General features: G+C 41.7%; 1 protein-coding gene across 3 annotated transcripts in view; it reads right to left on the bottom strand.

Annotated features, from left to right (window-relative positions):
* Positions 1–2,518: 2,518 nt before the first annotated feature.
* Positions 2,519–17,498, bottom strand: part of AADAC (arylacetamide deacetylase) — a 45,964-nt gene continuing 30,984 nt past the window's right edge. For 2 of the 3 annotated variants that reach the window (XM_032193007.1, XM_032193008.1), the window contains exons 2-5: positions 9,867–10,089; positions 8,720–8,789; positions 5,250–5,421; positions 2,519–4,351 (exon numbers count right to left, since the gene is read on the bottom strand). In XM_032193007.1, coding sequence (XP_032048898.1) covers positions 3,743–4,351; positions 5,250–5,421; positions 8,720–8,789; positions 9,867–10,089 — 1,074 coding nt within the window. In that variant the 3' untranslated portion in view covers positions 2,519–3,742. Of the gene's footprint in view, positions 4,352–5,249; positions 5,422–8,719; positions 8,790–9,866; positions 10,090–15,996; positions 16,141–17,498 lie in introns of those variants that run through there. The other variant, XM_032193006.1, reaches the window with a different exon arrangement.

Below are 17,498 nucleotides of genomic sequence, written 5' to 3' on the forward strand. Positions count from 1 at the left end.
TAGATCTTTATTAACAAAGTATGCCTCAAAAAGTCTAACAGAGCTTTCTTTGGCTCCCTCCAAGCCACAAAGCCCTTCTTGCTGAGCCCTGTCCATGAAGGGGAGGAAGGGGCACCTGCTGTCCTCAGCTGCTGCATGGGAGATTCAAACTGGAACCTTCCCCCTCCTCTGTACCATATGGTACATACGTATAACATATCACCTATACATACCATACACATACCTATTTCTTTTTGATGAAGCATAAATGATAACTGCATGTAATAGAAGGCTTTGTGAATAAATTAAAAAAAAAAAAAAAAAAAAAAAAAAAAGGAAATCCTGGAGAAGTTAATTGCAAGATCTTGATAAACAGAGTGAAAGAGCCTGAATATCACTATGATTATTTTCAAGTGGGAGAAAAACGTGATTTGGCTAATTAAAATCCTACCTTCTTTTTTTCTTATTGTCTCCTTTCTTTGAGATGCCTTTCAGGTTAGCAACTACTAACCTGATTAGTATCTGGGATAGAAAAATGTATTCTAATTTTTCTCTGAAGACAATTCCAGTAAGTCAGCTAATACTTAAGCATTAAAAAACTGCTTTAGAATTTCCCAAGTGGTTGATAAATAGTATTTGCTTCTCACTTACCAGATTCTAAATATTTTACACATTCAGGCAACTGCTGCTGCACTGAAAAGAATCTGAATAAATGAAGTGTTTCTTCTACGTGGCAGCACAACTCCAAAGAAATAGTAACAGAACAATAAAGATAAACTTCCAGAAATGTACATGCACTTACTGCTGCCAGGATTTGCATGCACAAACAGGCAAACTCGGGTGCGTTTGCAAATAGAGTTACACGCCACTGCTGCATGATAAAGCAATTTTCAGGGAAGATGATCAGTCTTCATGTGCGGGTGACCACCAGTTTCAGGACCAGGAATACAAAAGCCACCGCCTTTGACTACAAACAGCTCCGCCCTTCTGGCTGTGAATACACCCGATTTGTTGCACGGGGGTATTCATTTTTCATAGCTTTAATCCTCAGCGTTACGAGCATGAAAAAAGTACAGGAAAGAAAAATTATCTCAAAGAAAAATACCTTTCAATAATTGTTAAACAGAGAAAATACGCTTAATATCACTGTTTTGTTCTTAATATCACTGTTTTTCCACGTTTGTCCCAGTTAAATGCATCTATGAATACTGTATAGATTCATTCTCTTTCTGAGCACAGTTCCCTAGCCCTGATTATCCTGAGGCCACAGACTTCACAAAGCTGTTAGTCACAGGGACTAACCATATCAGCCTCTGTAGTCACATCGGCTTCCAGTAGGTTTGCCAATAAGGCATACCTGGATTAACATGTGTCTCTGCAGCAGTTTTTGCTGCTGCCAACGTAGCTGTGTCTGGAGCAGTGCGCAGCAGCTGGGATACGCAGCTGGGGCAGGTCCCTGCCCGCAGGTTACCGCACGGCTGTGGTACACGCTCTGTCCTCTGCTGGTATTGAGGCCAGCATGAGGCTTGCCCCTCTTGGTGGGATCCGCAGCATGCCAGCCCAGCTCCTTGGGCAGCCCTTAGCCCTTAGAGGGAGCCTCGCTCACTCCTTGCTCCCAGCACATTCCAGCCAAAGCATCCACAGCAAGTTTGGTAACGCTGCTAGCCCTCTTGCTTAAAAAAAGATTTTCTCCTACCTTGCAGGCACAAAGCCTTCCCAAAGGTAAGAACGATCATTTCTAGAGGTGTCTCACTCTTCTCCTTGCCAACACCTTTACTGCTTTATCTCCTCGATGCCTGCACATTCGCACTCCCCACGTTTAACCACGCTGCATTAAGGCACAACTCCCCCTTCTCCACCACCTCTCCACGCTCCCTTCTCAGTGATAACCACCTGCTGATGGCCAGCCTGCCTCCCCTGCTGATCACTTCCCTACATGTATCCTTTCATGAGCATTGACCAAAGAAACTGAGCGGAGGCAAGGCTCCACAGCTGCAGCTCCTCCAGCAGCTCCCAACAGGCTGCCCCGCACCACAGCCGCCCCACAAGGCTCGGGATGCAGGCAGGAGGCCTCGGGCACCCAGACCCTCACTCAGATTTCCCCGTGCAGCACAGGGCTCCAGGGGCCCAGCACAGTGGTGCCCATGGAAAAGGGAAACACAGCCAAAATGCAGCAACAGCAGCGTAAAGTGAGGATGGATGCCTGCTTCCACACCCTGGGCTCGGGCACATCCCCCTCTGATGCAAAGGAAGTAACTTCCCTCTCTAAATGTTCTCTTAAGCCCGTATTTTTTTGCTGCTTATATGGGAGAAAGAATAAATCAGTAAGAATAAAACAGCAAGACTCAGAGAAAGGATCACCTAACTGAATAAAAGCCAACATGTTTCATCCTACTGACATTTGCAGCACTGGAAATACCCTAACTTACTGTGTTTACTAAAGGATGTTTGTTATTCTTTTCTAATAAAAGGAATACATGAATGACAAGAAGTACACTGCAATCAGAAAAGTTTAATTTTTATATTCAACATAATGAAGATGAAAAATACAGCAATCTGACAATTCCATCTAAACAGGCTGCATACACAGTTGGTAACAAACAACAAGAAAAAAACAGTGTTCTTGCAGATTCGATATCTTTTACGCAAAAGACGAAACAGGATGCTAGAAGTATTTTTTGGTATTTTGCGATCTACCTAAAATCAATAGCTAATCAATATGTGCACTCATTCACAACTTCTCGTACTTGTGCTTAATACAGAACACATTTCTACTGAGGATATTTGTTCAAGACAGAACTAAATTGTACTTCTTCAAGCCTACAATACTGCTAAGTTAATTTCATTTTAAAAATTCATATGCAAAAGTTACTAAACAGCTTAAAGTATTATGTGTTCTAATTATCCTTGTTTAGTAAGTAGAACATAATTACACAGCAGTGTTACTTTAAGGCTAGGACCTTTGCAGTCTTTCTTTATCTGATGGGCATCCAGTGCTGTTCTGTTACACTATTTCCTTCTAGTACAGAGCTTAATGAAGGTAATTACTGAGTAAGACCGATGCATATTTTTAATATTTGCACTCTATCACAGCTATCCCCTTCAGTTCTCTAGTGCTTACCTTGAACTGTGCTGCAGGGACAACAGCACAAACACCAGACGTGCAGTGGACAGGGTTTCACAAGCAAACTGCCTTTTGTTACATGAGATCGGGTCTCTGCACCTCTGCTCGCACCATCTGCCGACAGCAGCACAGGGTCCTTGCCAGCACACCCCTTGGACAAGGGGGCAGGAAACAAGTGGCCTCTGATTGCCTTTTGTGTGCAAATGGCTACGCTGCACATTTGCACAAGCCTATTGCCACGACATTGAAATAGGAAGAAACGAGAAAACCAACCTCAAGTCCTACACTCCGCACCAGCCGAGCCTGCAGTGCAAGCAGCGGAGCTCAGCCAGGGGTTCCTCAGGCCCAGGCAGCTGTGCAGAGACAGGGTCAGGCACAACAACCCTTTTGGCCTTGGCCAGGAGAGGAATCCCAGGGCAGTCACTTTGTTTTAAGCTCAGAAGAAAACACTGAAAGAACACATAGGATGAATCAAACTAATTTCCCTGCTGGAGATGATGAGAAATGCTGTAATGCAGACACTGCATGGCAACAAAATGAACATGGCAATCACACCCAAAAACTCACATTGTCTCCATTTTCCTACACATCTCAATTTCATCCGTGATGAGCCAGGCATACTCAAACACCCTTCTCAAGTTATAGATTTTCATTTAACCACGCAATGTATCTGTTTCTCAACCTGTTCCCTACAGGCAGACTAGTTGGACTTGATACAAACATCAGAGCCCCATGGAAAGCGTCCTTGGCATGATCGTGTGTGACTCGAACTCCTGCTGCCCTGAGGCGACTGACATACATAACTCCATCATCCCGTAAGACATCGTACTCGCATGTAAGGACGTAGGTAGGGGGCAGCCCATGTAACCTGGCATCCTCAGCCAGCAGCGGGGCCGCTCTCGGGTCCAGAAACCCGGGGTACTTTTTTGCAAGCTTGGAGCTTCCAAAAACAGGACTGGTGTAAACGTAATCTTTTTTCATCTCTTCTGGTAGCAAATTACTCCAGTTTACAAACTGAAACAAGTGGCCTGATTCAGCTGGGACGTGTCTGTTGGAGGTCATTGCTTCCCTGAGAGAGGAATCAGTAGTAAAATATTCACTCCAGAACCTGACCATAAGTGATTTGGGTAAAATCAGGCCATTTTCATTTTGTTGGTAAGATGGCAAATTCAGGTCAAGGGTTTGAAGAGCAGGATAAAGCAAAACATGTGCTCTAATTCTAGTTGTGACTTCAGAGTCCTCTAGCAGCTGTAAAAAAAATAATAATTACACAAAGTCAGTAAAAAAGAGTTGATTCTGTCACTGACGTAAGACCTTCAAAGTAGAGAATTAAGGCACACATTTTACAATGTAAGAAAAATAAGATTGCCAGTAAAAGCAGGATAATTTAAAAGAAATTCTAAATTCATAGGCAAATTGCCTAAAACAGAATGTTGTATTAAAAATTCTCAAACATTAAATATAATTTCATCTCTTTTCTTATACTGAAGGACAATGTTTAACATTATTTTTGAAGCATTGAGATTTTCTGAAGTATTGACATTTTCTTAAGTAATAACACATTTTTTCTAAATTTTCTCTACCTATAGAAAATTCCTATTCCTATAGCTTAAAACTTGAAGATTTCTAAAGTTCATTTAACCATTTCACATAATTCTTAACCTTTCCAGGCAAGATTCATTACAATCTGAACACCTTCAAGAATAACAATACCATACTGACTTACATAAAGTTGAATAAGAAGTGCAAAAGGCACTGAAACTGCTTGTGATCAAGTGACACTAACACTGTCTTTTTTTCACCCCTGCTATTATTTAGCTCTGAGTCAAATTTCTCAAATTCCCTGTCCAAACAATAAACCTAAGCCAGTTAAAATTTACTTAAGGATGGTTTGATGCCATTAAATGAATAAAGTAAATTTGCTTAATTGGAAACTCAGAAACCTCACAGTCCTGCAGGCTGCATGGCAACCCATTTATACCAACTATGAAAGATATCTGGGAGGTCCACTTGTTATAAGCAGAGCTGGTTGTTTCTGTTTCTTTTTGTTTGTTTATTCTTTTCTAACTAGTCATGAAATTACAAAAAACAAACAAACAAACAAACAAAAACCAACACGTTTTGAGCTAGAAAACAAGACATTTACCTTTTGTACCACAGCTGCAGCTAAGTTGCCACCTGCACTGTCTCCTGCAACACAGACCCTGTTTGGGTCTACCCCATACTGGGAGAGCACACTGCTTTGGAGGAAGAACTTTGTCACTGAATACACATCTTCAAATTGAACTGGAAAATGGTATTTAGGTGCCAACCTGTAACTGTTGAGACAAGCAGAAATGTGTTATTCAATAGCAGTCTTCCAATACGTTAAGGGGGACTACAAGAGAGCTGGAGAGGGACTCTTTGTCAGGGAGTGTTGTGTTGGGTCAAGGGATAATGGTTTGAAACTAAAAGAGGGTAGATTTAGATTAGTTATTAGGAATAAATTATTTGCTACAAGGGTGGTGAGGCACTGGAACATGTTGCCCAGAGAAGCTGTGGATGTCCCGTTCATTGAGGTGCTCAAGGCCAGGCTTGATTGGGCTTGGAGAAGTGTGGTCTGGTGGGAAGTATCCCTGCCCATAGCAGGGTTGGAATTAAATGATCTTTAAGGTCCCTTCCAACCCAAACCATTCTGCTTCTATGAATACTGGAGATACTTGTGGAAAGCATTTTATGTTGTTATAGATTTCAATGAAATATCCACATGGATTTGTGGAGGGAGTTGTGTTTTCTGTCTAAAATATCTAGGATATTTTTATCCTACAGTTTACTCCTTAAAATACTGCATCTAATACAAATAACAACAATCTGCCTTTTTCTCCTTATGCTTCACTAAATATCTAAGTAGACCTCTTAAGTCTAAAAACTCTTCTCCTTCCAACAAATATTCCCCAGGACCTCCCCACTCAGCAACAACATCCAATAACTTTCAGTATCATTCAATAACATCAACAATATTGGATTTGGACCTGCTCCAGGGTCTTACATAAAGAAAACATCTGCATCAAGCAGATTCCTCCCATAGAGCCATCTCCATTCTTTTGCAACCCAAACAGCAACAACACTCTACAGATTCTAATCATTTTATAATCACACTGTTGCCATCTCCTTTTATTGCAGCCCTGCTGTGCACCATCAAAAACACTCCTGTGATGATCAGTTTCACCAGAACATCACTTTGATTATGTTGTACCTCTCTATGCATATTTTCATCTTTTTTATATCACTGTGTTTTGTGTTGTAAAGTCAAATCATCTTGAACTAGTTCATAGTATCAGCCTTCATGAGCCAGTTTTTTTGTTTTGTTTTGTTTTTGGTTTTGTTTTGGTTTGCTTTGTTTTGTTTTGCTTTTGTTTGTTGCTGTGGCCCAGCACTGTAATAAAAAAAAATGTACATGTAAGTGGAACCATAAAGGTGTAACTTATTAAAACTCAGTAAATTCTGCTGGCCTGTGAAAAGTAAGCAACTCTGGTGTTTTCCTGCAGCTGTTTTGGCTCAGCAAAGAAATAAAATGGAAAAAAAAAAATCAGTAAAATTTACTCTAGTCACTCTAATGCAAAATGATACAGTTGGGCAAGGCCAATTGTATGAAGTTTAACAAGGCTAAGTGCCAGGTCCTGCACTTGGTGCACAATGACTCCATGCAATGCCACATGCTAGGGGAATAGTGGTTGGAAAGTGCCTGAAAAGTTGCTGGAAATCTGCCCAGCAGAAGGGGATCTGGGGGTATTGGTTGACAGCTGGCTAAACACGAGCCAGCAGTGTCCTCAGGTGACCAAGAAGGCCAACAGCATCCTGGCTTGTGTCAGAAATCGTGTGGCCAGTGGGACCAGGGAAGTGATTGTCCCCCTGTACTCAGCTCTGGTGAGGCTGCACCTCGAGTGCTGTGTCCAGAGAAAGGCAACGAAGCTGGTGAAGGGTCTAGAGAACAAGTCTTACAAGGAGCGACTGAGGGAGCTAGGGCTGTTTCTTTTGGAGAAAAGAAGGCTCAGGAGAGACCTTACAGGAGGTTGCAGAGAGTTGGGGATCAGGCTCTTCTCCCATGCACCAAGTGATAAGATGAGGGGAAATGGCCTCAAGTTTAACCAGAGGGAAGTTTACGTTGGATATTATGAGAAATTTCTTTACTGAAAGGGTTGTGCGGCACTGGAATAGGCTGCCCAGGGAAGTGGTTGAGTCACCATCCCTGGAGGTCTTCAAGAAATGTGTGGATGTAGAACTCAGTATCACAGTTTAGTGGTGGACGTGTCTGTACTAGGTTAAAGGTTGGACTAGATGATCTTAGAGGTCTTCTCCAACCTGAATGATTCTATGGTTCTGTGATACATACCAGGAGCAAATCTGCTGAGTGGGAAGGGACCATGTTCCTGCACCACTTCACACCAGAATTTGAATTTCTGAACAACTTTCAGAATCTGAACAACAAAAGGAAAGCAAGCAGCACTGGAGAGGCTGGGACAACCTGCCCTAAGATGCCTCCAAACCTTTTACTCGGCAGGGAAGTGCTTCTGTAAAGGAGTAGGGAATACAGTGTTCCTCCTGTGGTGCCCGCAGCTGCCCATGCTGGCGCAGAGCAGAGCAGGGACCTTGGCTGGGGACAGGCTGCTTGCCATGACCTGCTCTGGGCACCATCACGCTCCTGCTGCCTGCCCCGCTGCACTGAGGGGTGCCAGAAAGTAACTCAGGGCACCTTCCTCAGTCCACCAGACAGGACTTTGCCTCAGCAAAGCAATGGCTGTTGTTATCTCCACACCCCTTCTTTGAAACACAGTTCCATGGCCCTTCACTTTTTATCCAAAAATGTTATCAATATATGCTGGGGTTTAGAGGAGGAGTAATTCCTCAGCTGAATGATTTGGTTCCTATCAAAACTTGAGTTGGAGCATAAACCAGCTTTAATAAGTTAATGGAGTGCTTGTTAACCCTTTTTCTTAAATAGACAATGTAATTATGACAGCAACAACAGGATCTAGCAGGACAAGCCTGTTTACTAGTGCAGCAGGAAGTCTGCAGCACCAAAAGCAATTCAAGAAAGATATCTTGAATTACATGCTGTTTTTCTCTTTGCATACAGCTGTAATCAATAGAGATGTTGCTCAGGTGGTTTGCCCAGCAACACAAAAGCTATCTGATATAATTTGAGAATGGTCTAAAATTAAAATCCCCTTTTAAAAATTACTAGTGAATACCAAGCAGATGATTTTAGTATTACTGTTTATACAAAAGAGCAAGGAGATCAAACACTGCAGATGTTACTTCCTGCTGTTAATAAAACCAGAAAGGACAGCTAGCATCTGTCCTAGCTAGTGAATGCATGCTATTTGTCTGAGCCTACAGCAATGGGAATTATCTGCCTATCCTGGAGACAGGATTTATTACCCACCCAACATCAAAAAGCAATATCCAAAATAACCACCGATCACAATTCACCACTTCAACCTTGACAGCTTTTGTTTACAAATACTTAAAACTAGAAGAAAAGCACATGATCAAAATAAAATACATTGCAAAATTAAATTGAAATAAATTAACTTATTCCAAACCCTCATTTGATCTGGAAGGAGAATCTCTTACTTGACTGATACGACCACAGCATCTAACTGACTTGAAGTCCACCTTGACAGAAGGTCATAGGATTTCATGCCTGAAATGAAACGAGTCACTTAAAATATATTTCAGTGCATTTAAGAACAAATACATATACAGCTGCATCTTCCTCTTGGCAGAAACTTTCAGGTGACTCTGCAGCAGCGTAATGTGACTGTGGCACACATGGGTTTATCTCAAAGCGTGAATTGGACAAGAGATCCAGCCATCACTTCAATGCTATCCAATAGGATTAAGCATGGAAAAAAATATATGATACATTATTTAAGCCTCCAAGCACTATACAATGCAAGAAACAAGCAGCACAACTTAAGTGAGCTATGGCTTGGTTGTTGGGAACTTCAGTCATATCTACTATAGCTCTGATGCCAGTTTGGGTGATGGCCAATGATTATAACTTGTCCGTTTATGTACAGCACTGAACTACAGCAACGAGAAGCAGAGGATATGCTCTAGGGGAGGACGTGACTGGGCTTGAGATAGAACATGAAACATTCCCATGAAATAATAATAACTAAAGCATAGCACACAATTAAAACATTTTAGAAAATCCTGTTGGAATTAATGTGGAAGAACACCGAACATGAGATGAATGTTGACAGCACAATTGTAACCGAAGCACAAGAAATGTGCTTGCTCTCCTAGAAGCACATTCATGAGAATGAAAGAAAAAGTAATAGATGACTTCTGATATATCAAAACTCCCTAAAATAGATTTCAGGGGACAATAAATACTCTATGCCCTTCCTGGAACAAGAGGTACGGGGAAACTCCAGAAAATCAAGCTACTGGGAATGAAAGACCCTTAGTCACTGCATCTGCGTTTGATTTCCATTTCTTTTTTTTATCCTTACATGGAGAGGAGGGTTTTTTTTTGTTGTTTGTTTGTTTTCCCTGAAGATACTCAGTTTTGCTCTTCTCTTCAACTAAAATGCCCTAACCATGCTAGTAGCTGCACATAAAATACCATGGCAGAAGTAGACTACTGAACCAGTTGTACTGGTGGTACAGTTTGTACTCATGAAAATGACCACCCTCTCCTAAGCTGTTGCATTTAAACTGGTGAAATACCAGCCTCCAATCCTCTCTGTTGCAATTGGGCCATTGAGCTTACCTGCCTGCCCTACACACCATCCTCCACCATGAAAGTAGATCACTGCCCTCCTCAGTCCACTGGCTGGCTTCCTGGGCAGATACAGACGGACGGCCACGTTGCTGAACTCCGTGTCTGTCACGGTGACGTTCTCATCGGAGGTCGGTGCAACGTGTTCAGCAATTGTGATCAGCCTCATAACTTCCATGTAGTGCATCAGACCCAGCCGATCAGCAACCTCAGCCTAAAGCCCAAGAGAAGAGAAAACAGTATTTTAAACAGTCTTAGTCACTCCAAGGTCACATTTCCATAAAGCCACTTAACTTTGCACAAGTCTATAAAGTTGCTGCAGAAGACCCTAAGCCAAATGTTGGTAACTCAGACTGTCAATGCTGCCCAGTCCAAGCTGTTCAACTCCCTTCTCTCCTGCTATTTCAACATGAAACTCAGTCCCAGAAGTGCCTGCAAGGCAGCCTGGGGGACATGGCTGCTTGGCGTTGTTAAGATACTAGGTATGAACTGGGATAAGCTGACTGGAAGCCTTGATGGACAAGGACATGACAGAGGATCTAGAAGAAAGCAGAATCAATTGAAGCCTCCCCAGACCCCATACAAGAGTCTGCTCAATGAGCAGCCTGTGTCAGGGCAAACCATGAATTCCCACAAAGTCTCTGACCAGAAGAGAAATTCCACTAGGCCAGCAGAGAATCCTGCACCAAGAGGGGAAATTAGGATGATGTTAACCAGTAGCTGTTTGCCCAATAAATGCACTACTCTTGAGAATATCCATAAGATTAATGCTTTTAGAAAGGTCCTTTTTCCCAGGAATCTTGACCCTAGCTCGGCTGTACAGCAAGGCTGGAACCTTTGGCACCTCCAAGGCGGGAAAAGCAGGAGGTCAAAGTGCATGTGTGTGGCAGCTGTGGGAAGGGCAGGGAAAGCTTTCCAAACAGACTTCATGGAAACTTCCTAACAGAAAAATGACGTGCTTCAGGGAGTTGGGAACTGCCAACCCTTCTTACTGTTAAAGCAGCTTCCTTTGAAAGTCGTGTTCCGAAGCATTTATTATGAAATCCTATAATTCTAGATTAGTTCACAATTATTTTAAGATGCTAAATAAAATTAAAACAAAAATCAAAACCTAACAAGGAAATCTGCTGGCAGTCTGCAAGCTTCAAAAGCATATTTATCACCTTTGGCTTCTCTAATATCATGACCATTTACATGGATTAAAACATTTTAAGAATCCTCTTATTCACAGACTATTTTATAGCTTGAACTTAAAACACTTTTCAAGAATTGTGTTGGCTTTAGGTTGTATGCAATCCTTTGTATATCAGAGTGAATGTAAGCAAAAACATTCCTAAGGGCATTTGCTACCAACTGTGCCAGAAATGCAGGTTTCAGCTACTCATTCCAAAACCGGTCACACACCAAAGGAGGTGCCACGTTTCCTCACAGCTGCCTTGGGAGAATTGCTACAAATACAGATGTGGCCAGAGTTTGAACATACATAAATCTTTTTCTTTTTCTTTTTCTTTTTCTTTTAATATATTTTTCATTAGATTAAATGGTGTTTTAAGGAAACTTACTTCTCACATTGCTTATAAGATATTTGAAATGTATTCTGGAAATACAAAAAAAAAAAAAAAAAGACAAAAGAATAATGTCATAATGGAAAAAAATGCTTCATTTTCTATACTGTGAAAGATGCTTTTTTTTTGTTTAAAGAGCATATTTGGAAGAATTATATTATCTAATACATTAAGGGAGAGGTTTTTGTTGCTTTTTTATTGTTGTTGTTGGGTTTTATTTAAGACAAACAAAGCGTATTAAAGAATACAATTTTAAATTTGCTTGAAAGCCATTTGCTATCTGAGTGTCTGAAAGCGAACGAAGAACTCAGGTTTCTCATTTCAAGTAAAATCAGAAATTTCAAACCAATTTACATTACCTTTTGGTATAACGTGCACTGCTCTTGTACATATTCTAGTTAAACATCTGAAAACTGAAAGGCTGATGTTCTGTGACAATAGGAGAACTTACCTAAGTTTCAGGTCAGCATACAATTATTTGTTTGAACAGGCATAAATAATCCCGTAACTGCACTGATAACTGTGACTAGCTTTCTGTGAGGAAACAACAGCATTTGCTGCATTCTATAAGTTTACAATATTTGGAATATTTTGTTTTCCTCCTCAAATGTTCCCTGCTTCAAAAGCAAAGCTTTAGAACTGCTTTCATACCATACAAGTCATAGTAATAAACTGGAATTGAATATGGTCTTATTTTCTGATTATGGTTGTTGTAAATGGTTATATATATATACATAAAATCATAATTTTCTACATTTTATAAGCTCAATGAAGACAGATATGTACACATGCCAAAACTTTTTATCTATAGAGATTACACAGTTTACTTAAGTGTTTCTTAGTTGTAGTATTTTCCCTTAGGATTAGCATCTTGTAAAATTAAATATACAGGTCAAAGTGAATTCTGTCGTAATTCCTCTGAGCTTGTGAAAGACTCCCACATGATGGTAGCAATTCCCTCAAAAATGAAAGTCAAAAGGAAATCATGCTTTCATCTGAAAATTCTCATTGTCACAGATCCGAGGTTAATGCATGTTACAGAGTAAGAGAAAAACTAACCACTTTAGTTTTTTTTCTGTTCCTTATGCCTTAGAAATCATTTTTCACAGTTGCTTTCTAACACAACTAGGAAGTTAATTTTTGTGTTCATGTTGGGGTCCTTACATGACAACGAAGAAAAAGAACACACACACAAAAACAAACAAACAAACAAAAACAAAACAAAAAACAACCAAACAAACAAAAAAACACTTTATACAAGTTGTGCTTTGATAGGCAGAGAACCTAACATTATTTTAATGTCTTACTCATCTGGACTGGTGATAATTCAGGTGGAGGCACCCCTCCAGGTGAAGCATTCTGACAGCTGAGCATGAAGCCAGGCAATTTTTGTGAGATGGGCTGTACAGAACTCAGATAAGGATTTCACTGCTTCTGAGCAGCAAGACAAATAATGGAGAAAGCTTTGGGGGATTTCGCAGTGCTGCAGCTAGGGAAACATTTAGCTATGAAGAAAGATGTCTTGCAATTTATACAGTGCATACATTTTATATTATGTGCATATTGTACTGCCTGAAAATGTTAAGAATTTTGTTACCACCACAGAAAATAGCCAGTTTATTGTCATAGGCTATTCCCCATCTAGATAGCAAGCAGGCTTGATTTGTTATAAGTATGCAAACTGAGACATTCCCAGCCTCTCTTCTGTAATAGGATTTGTACAAGTGGAATCTCCTGTGTGCCACAGGCTGGTTGTACCAGTGAAACCTCACCCAGCTGAAATCCTCCACATGTCAACCAGCTGCAAAATCTAATCATGAGCCTCTGACATGCCTCTGGGACCTCCAGTACCTACTGCAATGCTGATTTTGAAATCACAGATTTCAAAAGAGGCCTGGAACCAGCACAGGCTTTATGCACATCAGCTATTCATCCACAGAACAGTGCTGATGTAGAGAGCGAACACCTTGCAGTGAGTGAAGACCCCACATGATGGAACCCTCTGACAGCACTGGGAATCTGGGTCAGGAAGCCCAAAATCAGAGACAATTCAGAGATCAGAATCTGGACAGCTCTCAGGTACCTTTTAAAGCAAGGAGGAGGACTGAGATCTGCTATTTGACAGCTTTTGTTGTATATCACTGTGGGAGCTTCAACAGGAGACCCTCCTGGGCAGGAGTTTTCAATGGCAACAGTATTATTTCCCCTTCCTCAAATGAAACTGAGGGATTTAGACTAAAATAGGTGGTCTCTTCAAATCCAGAGCTACAATTAAGTGATTACAAATTGTTGCCCTGTAATCGGATGACCATTCAGAATGTATTTAGGAGGCTTTACAGACATCTTAAAAACTCCAAGGAAGCTATCTTTGTCAAAGCCCCACAGGATTATTGTTCTGCTTGAGATCTGAGCACAGTTATAAAACATGCTTGCTCAACACCACTGCTACTGATAGCAGACTTCGGTTTAACGGGCAGCTAATGCAACAGCCACGGAAGACACCAATTCCATTTTAAAGTGAAAACACAAAACGCTCCATTGCTGAAAAAGCCTGCATCTGCTTCCTGAGCACTTGGCACTGCCGTGCTGAAGGCTACAGGTTTGACCAAATGGCCAGGCACAAAGCGTTGTTACCGAAATGAACTATCTATAGACTTTTTTTTTTTTTATAGGCTACCTCCAAAAAAGGATTTAAAAGGGGAAGAAGCAAGCCAGCATATCAAAAGCTGGCAGAGGTAATGCTCAGTTCCATGAACGTACTGTTGTCAGGAGGGCCTTTACATGCTTAGCAGCTGCCCCTCTTCCCTCAGTGAGGCGCACGGCTGTTCCGTACACGCCGCTGTTCTCCCAGCAGCCGAGCACGGGGAGGGGGAAGCCCACCCTGCTTGGCACATCCCGGCCACCACAGCCACAGTGCTCGGCCCAGGAGCTCTGCAGGGGCCCACGAACCGTTTCCAGTGATCACACTGTTCCTGTGTGCACAGCCGTACATAAGCCTTCAAAGCTGCATTAAGGATACCCACCACTGGCACATTTCATTAGTGACATAATTAACAGATGAATAAATGCATTAAGAATGGATTTTTCTGCATTTCTCCTGCTTCTGAAAAAAATGAGTAGATGAATAGCAGATTGCCCCTATATCAAAAGTCTTACAGAAATCGACAGCTTTGTATTTGAAAATGATGTTATATGATTTTATACTCTTTCACAACAGAAAACAGCTTTCAAGCATTTTCCCAACACCTGATTAATCCCACCCTTAGGAATCAATTAAGAATTCTTGTAATACCAGTGGGAAGCAGAGAAGAAATGCAGAAATGAACGAGTTGGTGACAGAACAGGACTGAAAACGATTGCCCAGCTTGACTCATCATCATTCACTTTTAAGCACAGCCTGAGTCTTTGGGTCCACAGCAAGCAAGCATTTCAGGAGCACCTGTCAAGCAAAACTAGAAACCTCTCCTATGGCTCCTAAAAGCCTCCTTTCAACGGATTTTTATGGTGGAGAAAAAAGCAGCCTCCAAATGTTTGCAGCCACCCAGAAAGATGTCTGCAACACTGAGTGCCCCTGCTCCCCGCTAACCTTCATCTTTGACCTTGGTTTTAGTCTGGTCACAGTGCTGCAGCCACGGCTGCTTGTTAGGTGCAGGCTGGATTCAAAACAGCTCCGAGTGCAATGTACTTCAGAGGTGGGAACTACAGAACCTACTTATGCTTCATGTACAGGTTTGCTAATTAATTAAATACGTATGAAATAGCTGCACAACATGACTGAAATGAAGCAGGAGCCAAGGCTGTAATATGTAAAAATAGCATGGAACAACATAAGGACCACACTGCCAGTAAATATTACCATGCAACTGCAGACAGGGTATAATACCACTTCCTTTCCAGACTGCAGCATATGGTTCTGTGCTGCTTAGCCAGAAACCTTTTTTTTTTTTTTTTTTTTTTTTTTTAAGCCAAATTATGGTTAGTTCACATCAGTTTAAAAACAAACAAACAAAAAATCTTCATGCTCTAACTTTAACACTCCTCTAATTAGCTTTGTTTATTTTTAGGTTCATGCTATCAGTAGATTTCTATGAAACCACAAAGGTAACAGCAGTTACAAAGCACTCTAGCTTTCCTTCTGCTGACATCCAACATAACACTTCTGAGGGAGCTCAATATACAGGTTCTGTGACACACAAAGTTCAAGGGGCAGTGCTTCAGCTGCAAGGGACCATACCACAAAATACACTTGTTTGCATTTATATATCCATATTCACATTATATATCACACCTCTAGTTACCCCCATTGTCCCTTTTTTCCGAGACTGTGCCGCTAACCTTTTCTAACAGTCTCTTTATAGTCAGCCACACAAAGTTCGGGGCTCAATTTCAGATACTACTGCCCTATATACTACCTTATATTATACATGTATTACAGGTATGTATTGCCATGTATCTATTACCCACAGAGCCACTGATAACATCCACTGCTCTGTATCTGTCTCTCCCCAAGACAGCGTGCTCTCCTGAGCCCGTACCAAAGAGAGGACTGAACTCACCACATGCCCAACGGTCCTAAACAGAGAGGTTATGAGCATCACCTTCCAGCCCTCCTCGATGTTCTCTGGGATGGGGGTATAGATGTAGTATGCGACAAGGGCAGAGGCGAGGCAGAAGCACAGCAGTTTAGCTCCCATGTTCTACGTGAACTTTTCTTCAGGACTGATCAGATTAAGTGCTCTCACTGACTCTTAACAGCTACAAGCCAGCACACACAGAGAGGGCAAAGTTAATCCCATGTTATGTTTGGATCCCGCCCAGGAGGTGATTTCTCATCTGATCACTCTGCACAGAGGTTATTCTGCCATGCTGAGAGAAAACACATTTCTTTAGCAAGGCATTCAAGCACTCAAAGCACATAGAGTCAGCACTTTAACTCCAGATTAAACATCAAGGCTTATATACCACAGTCACCCTCTTTTTGGCATTTGGAACAGTAACCAGCAGGAAGGCTTCAGAAGAAAAAAGGCAGTTGGGGGGGGGGGGGGGGGGGGGGAAAGGAACTGGATGGGTCTTGTGAACCAAGGGCTGCTGCAAAGAGACAGTCAAAGACAAAGAGATGTATTGAATATCCAGGAGCTATTAGCTTTATCGTCATAATGTAGCTGTTCAAACACATCCCAGTTTACAGAGATACCAAACAGCATCAGACAAAAACCACATATATCCTCTGTCATTTCTCAAACAAACACACACTGCTCTGGCAGGAGTGCACCCTTTATCGTGTGCTAACACATCAAATCAGTTGTGTAATAACAGGTGCGGCAGAAAAACTAGATAGGCTTCTAGGTAATATTTGAAAGACTAGATTTAATTGCTGCTATTCTCAGGATGAAGAGATTTCTATCCATCTCCCACAGGTAACCACCTCCACACAGACTGAATTGAGAAAGATAAAATAGGTAATAATTCCATTAAGGAAATGTTAGAAGCTCTCACACACGAGGAGTGGGCAAGAGTCCCGCTTTAAACATAAAAGTTTAGGTTCCTTCCACATTGTCCCTCGGAGCTCCTCTGAGTGTGCAGAGCAGCTTTTTAGTTAAATAGCCCAACAGACATGAACAGAAAATGTCTTCCCTTTGCACTGACCCTATTTTTCTTCCTCTCTCCCCCAAGCACAACTGAAGAGGAAAGAAATGGTATTAGCTTCTCCCTGGAGAGTCAGGACAAACCCTACTTTCCTCTTTTTACCAGCTCAGATCACCCATTTCTCAGGGCCTCTCTTTGGAGGCTCAAAGAAAAACGCAGATGGAGGAGCTGTATTTCAGGCACAGACTGACAGGGAAGAGGCAGAGAGCAAAAAGCTCTGTCCCCCTCCAGGAGAGACATGAGCTTTCAGGACAGATTTCTTGGTGTGATCAGCTCTCACTGTTTCAGAAGTGTTGAATAGCATGAGGAAAGACGTGGCCAGACCTCAGACTATCACGGAGCTGTTCTTAGCATTTTGTCACACTTATAGAATATTTCACCCCCCCCTGCCACACAGCTTTCTACAGCTCAA

Source organism: Aythya fuligula, chromosome 9, assembly GCF_009819795.1.
Source record: "Aythya fuligula isolate bAytFul2 chromosome 9, bAytFul2.pri, whole genome shotgun sequence".
Classification (NCBI taxonomy): Eukaryota; Metazoa; Chordata; class Aves; order Anseriformes; family Anatidae; genus Aythya; species Aythya fuligula.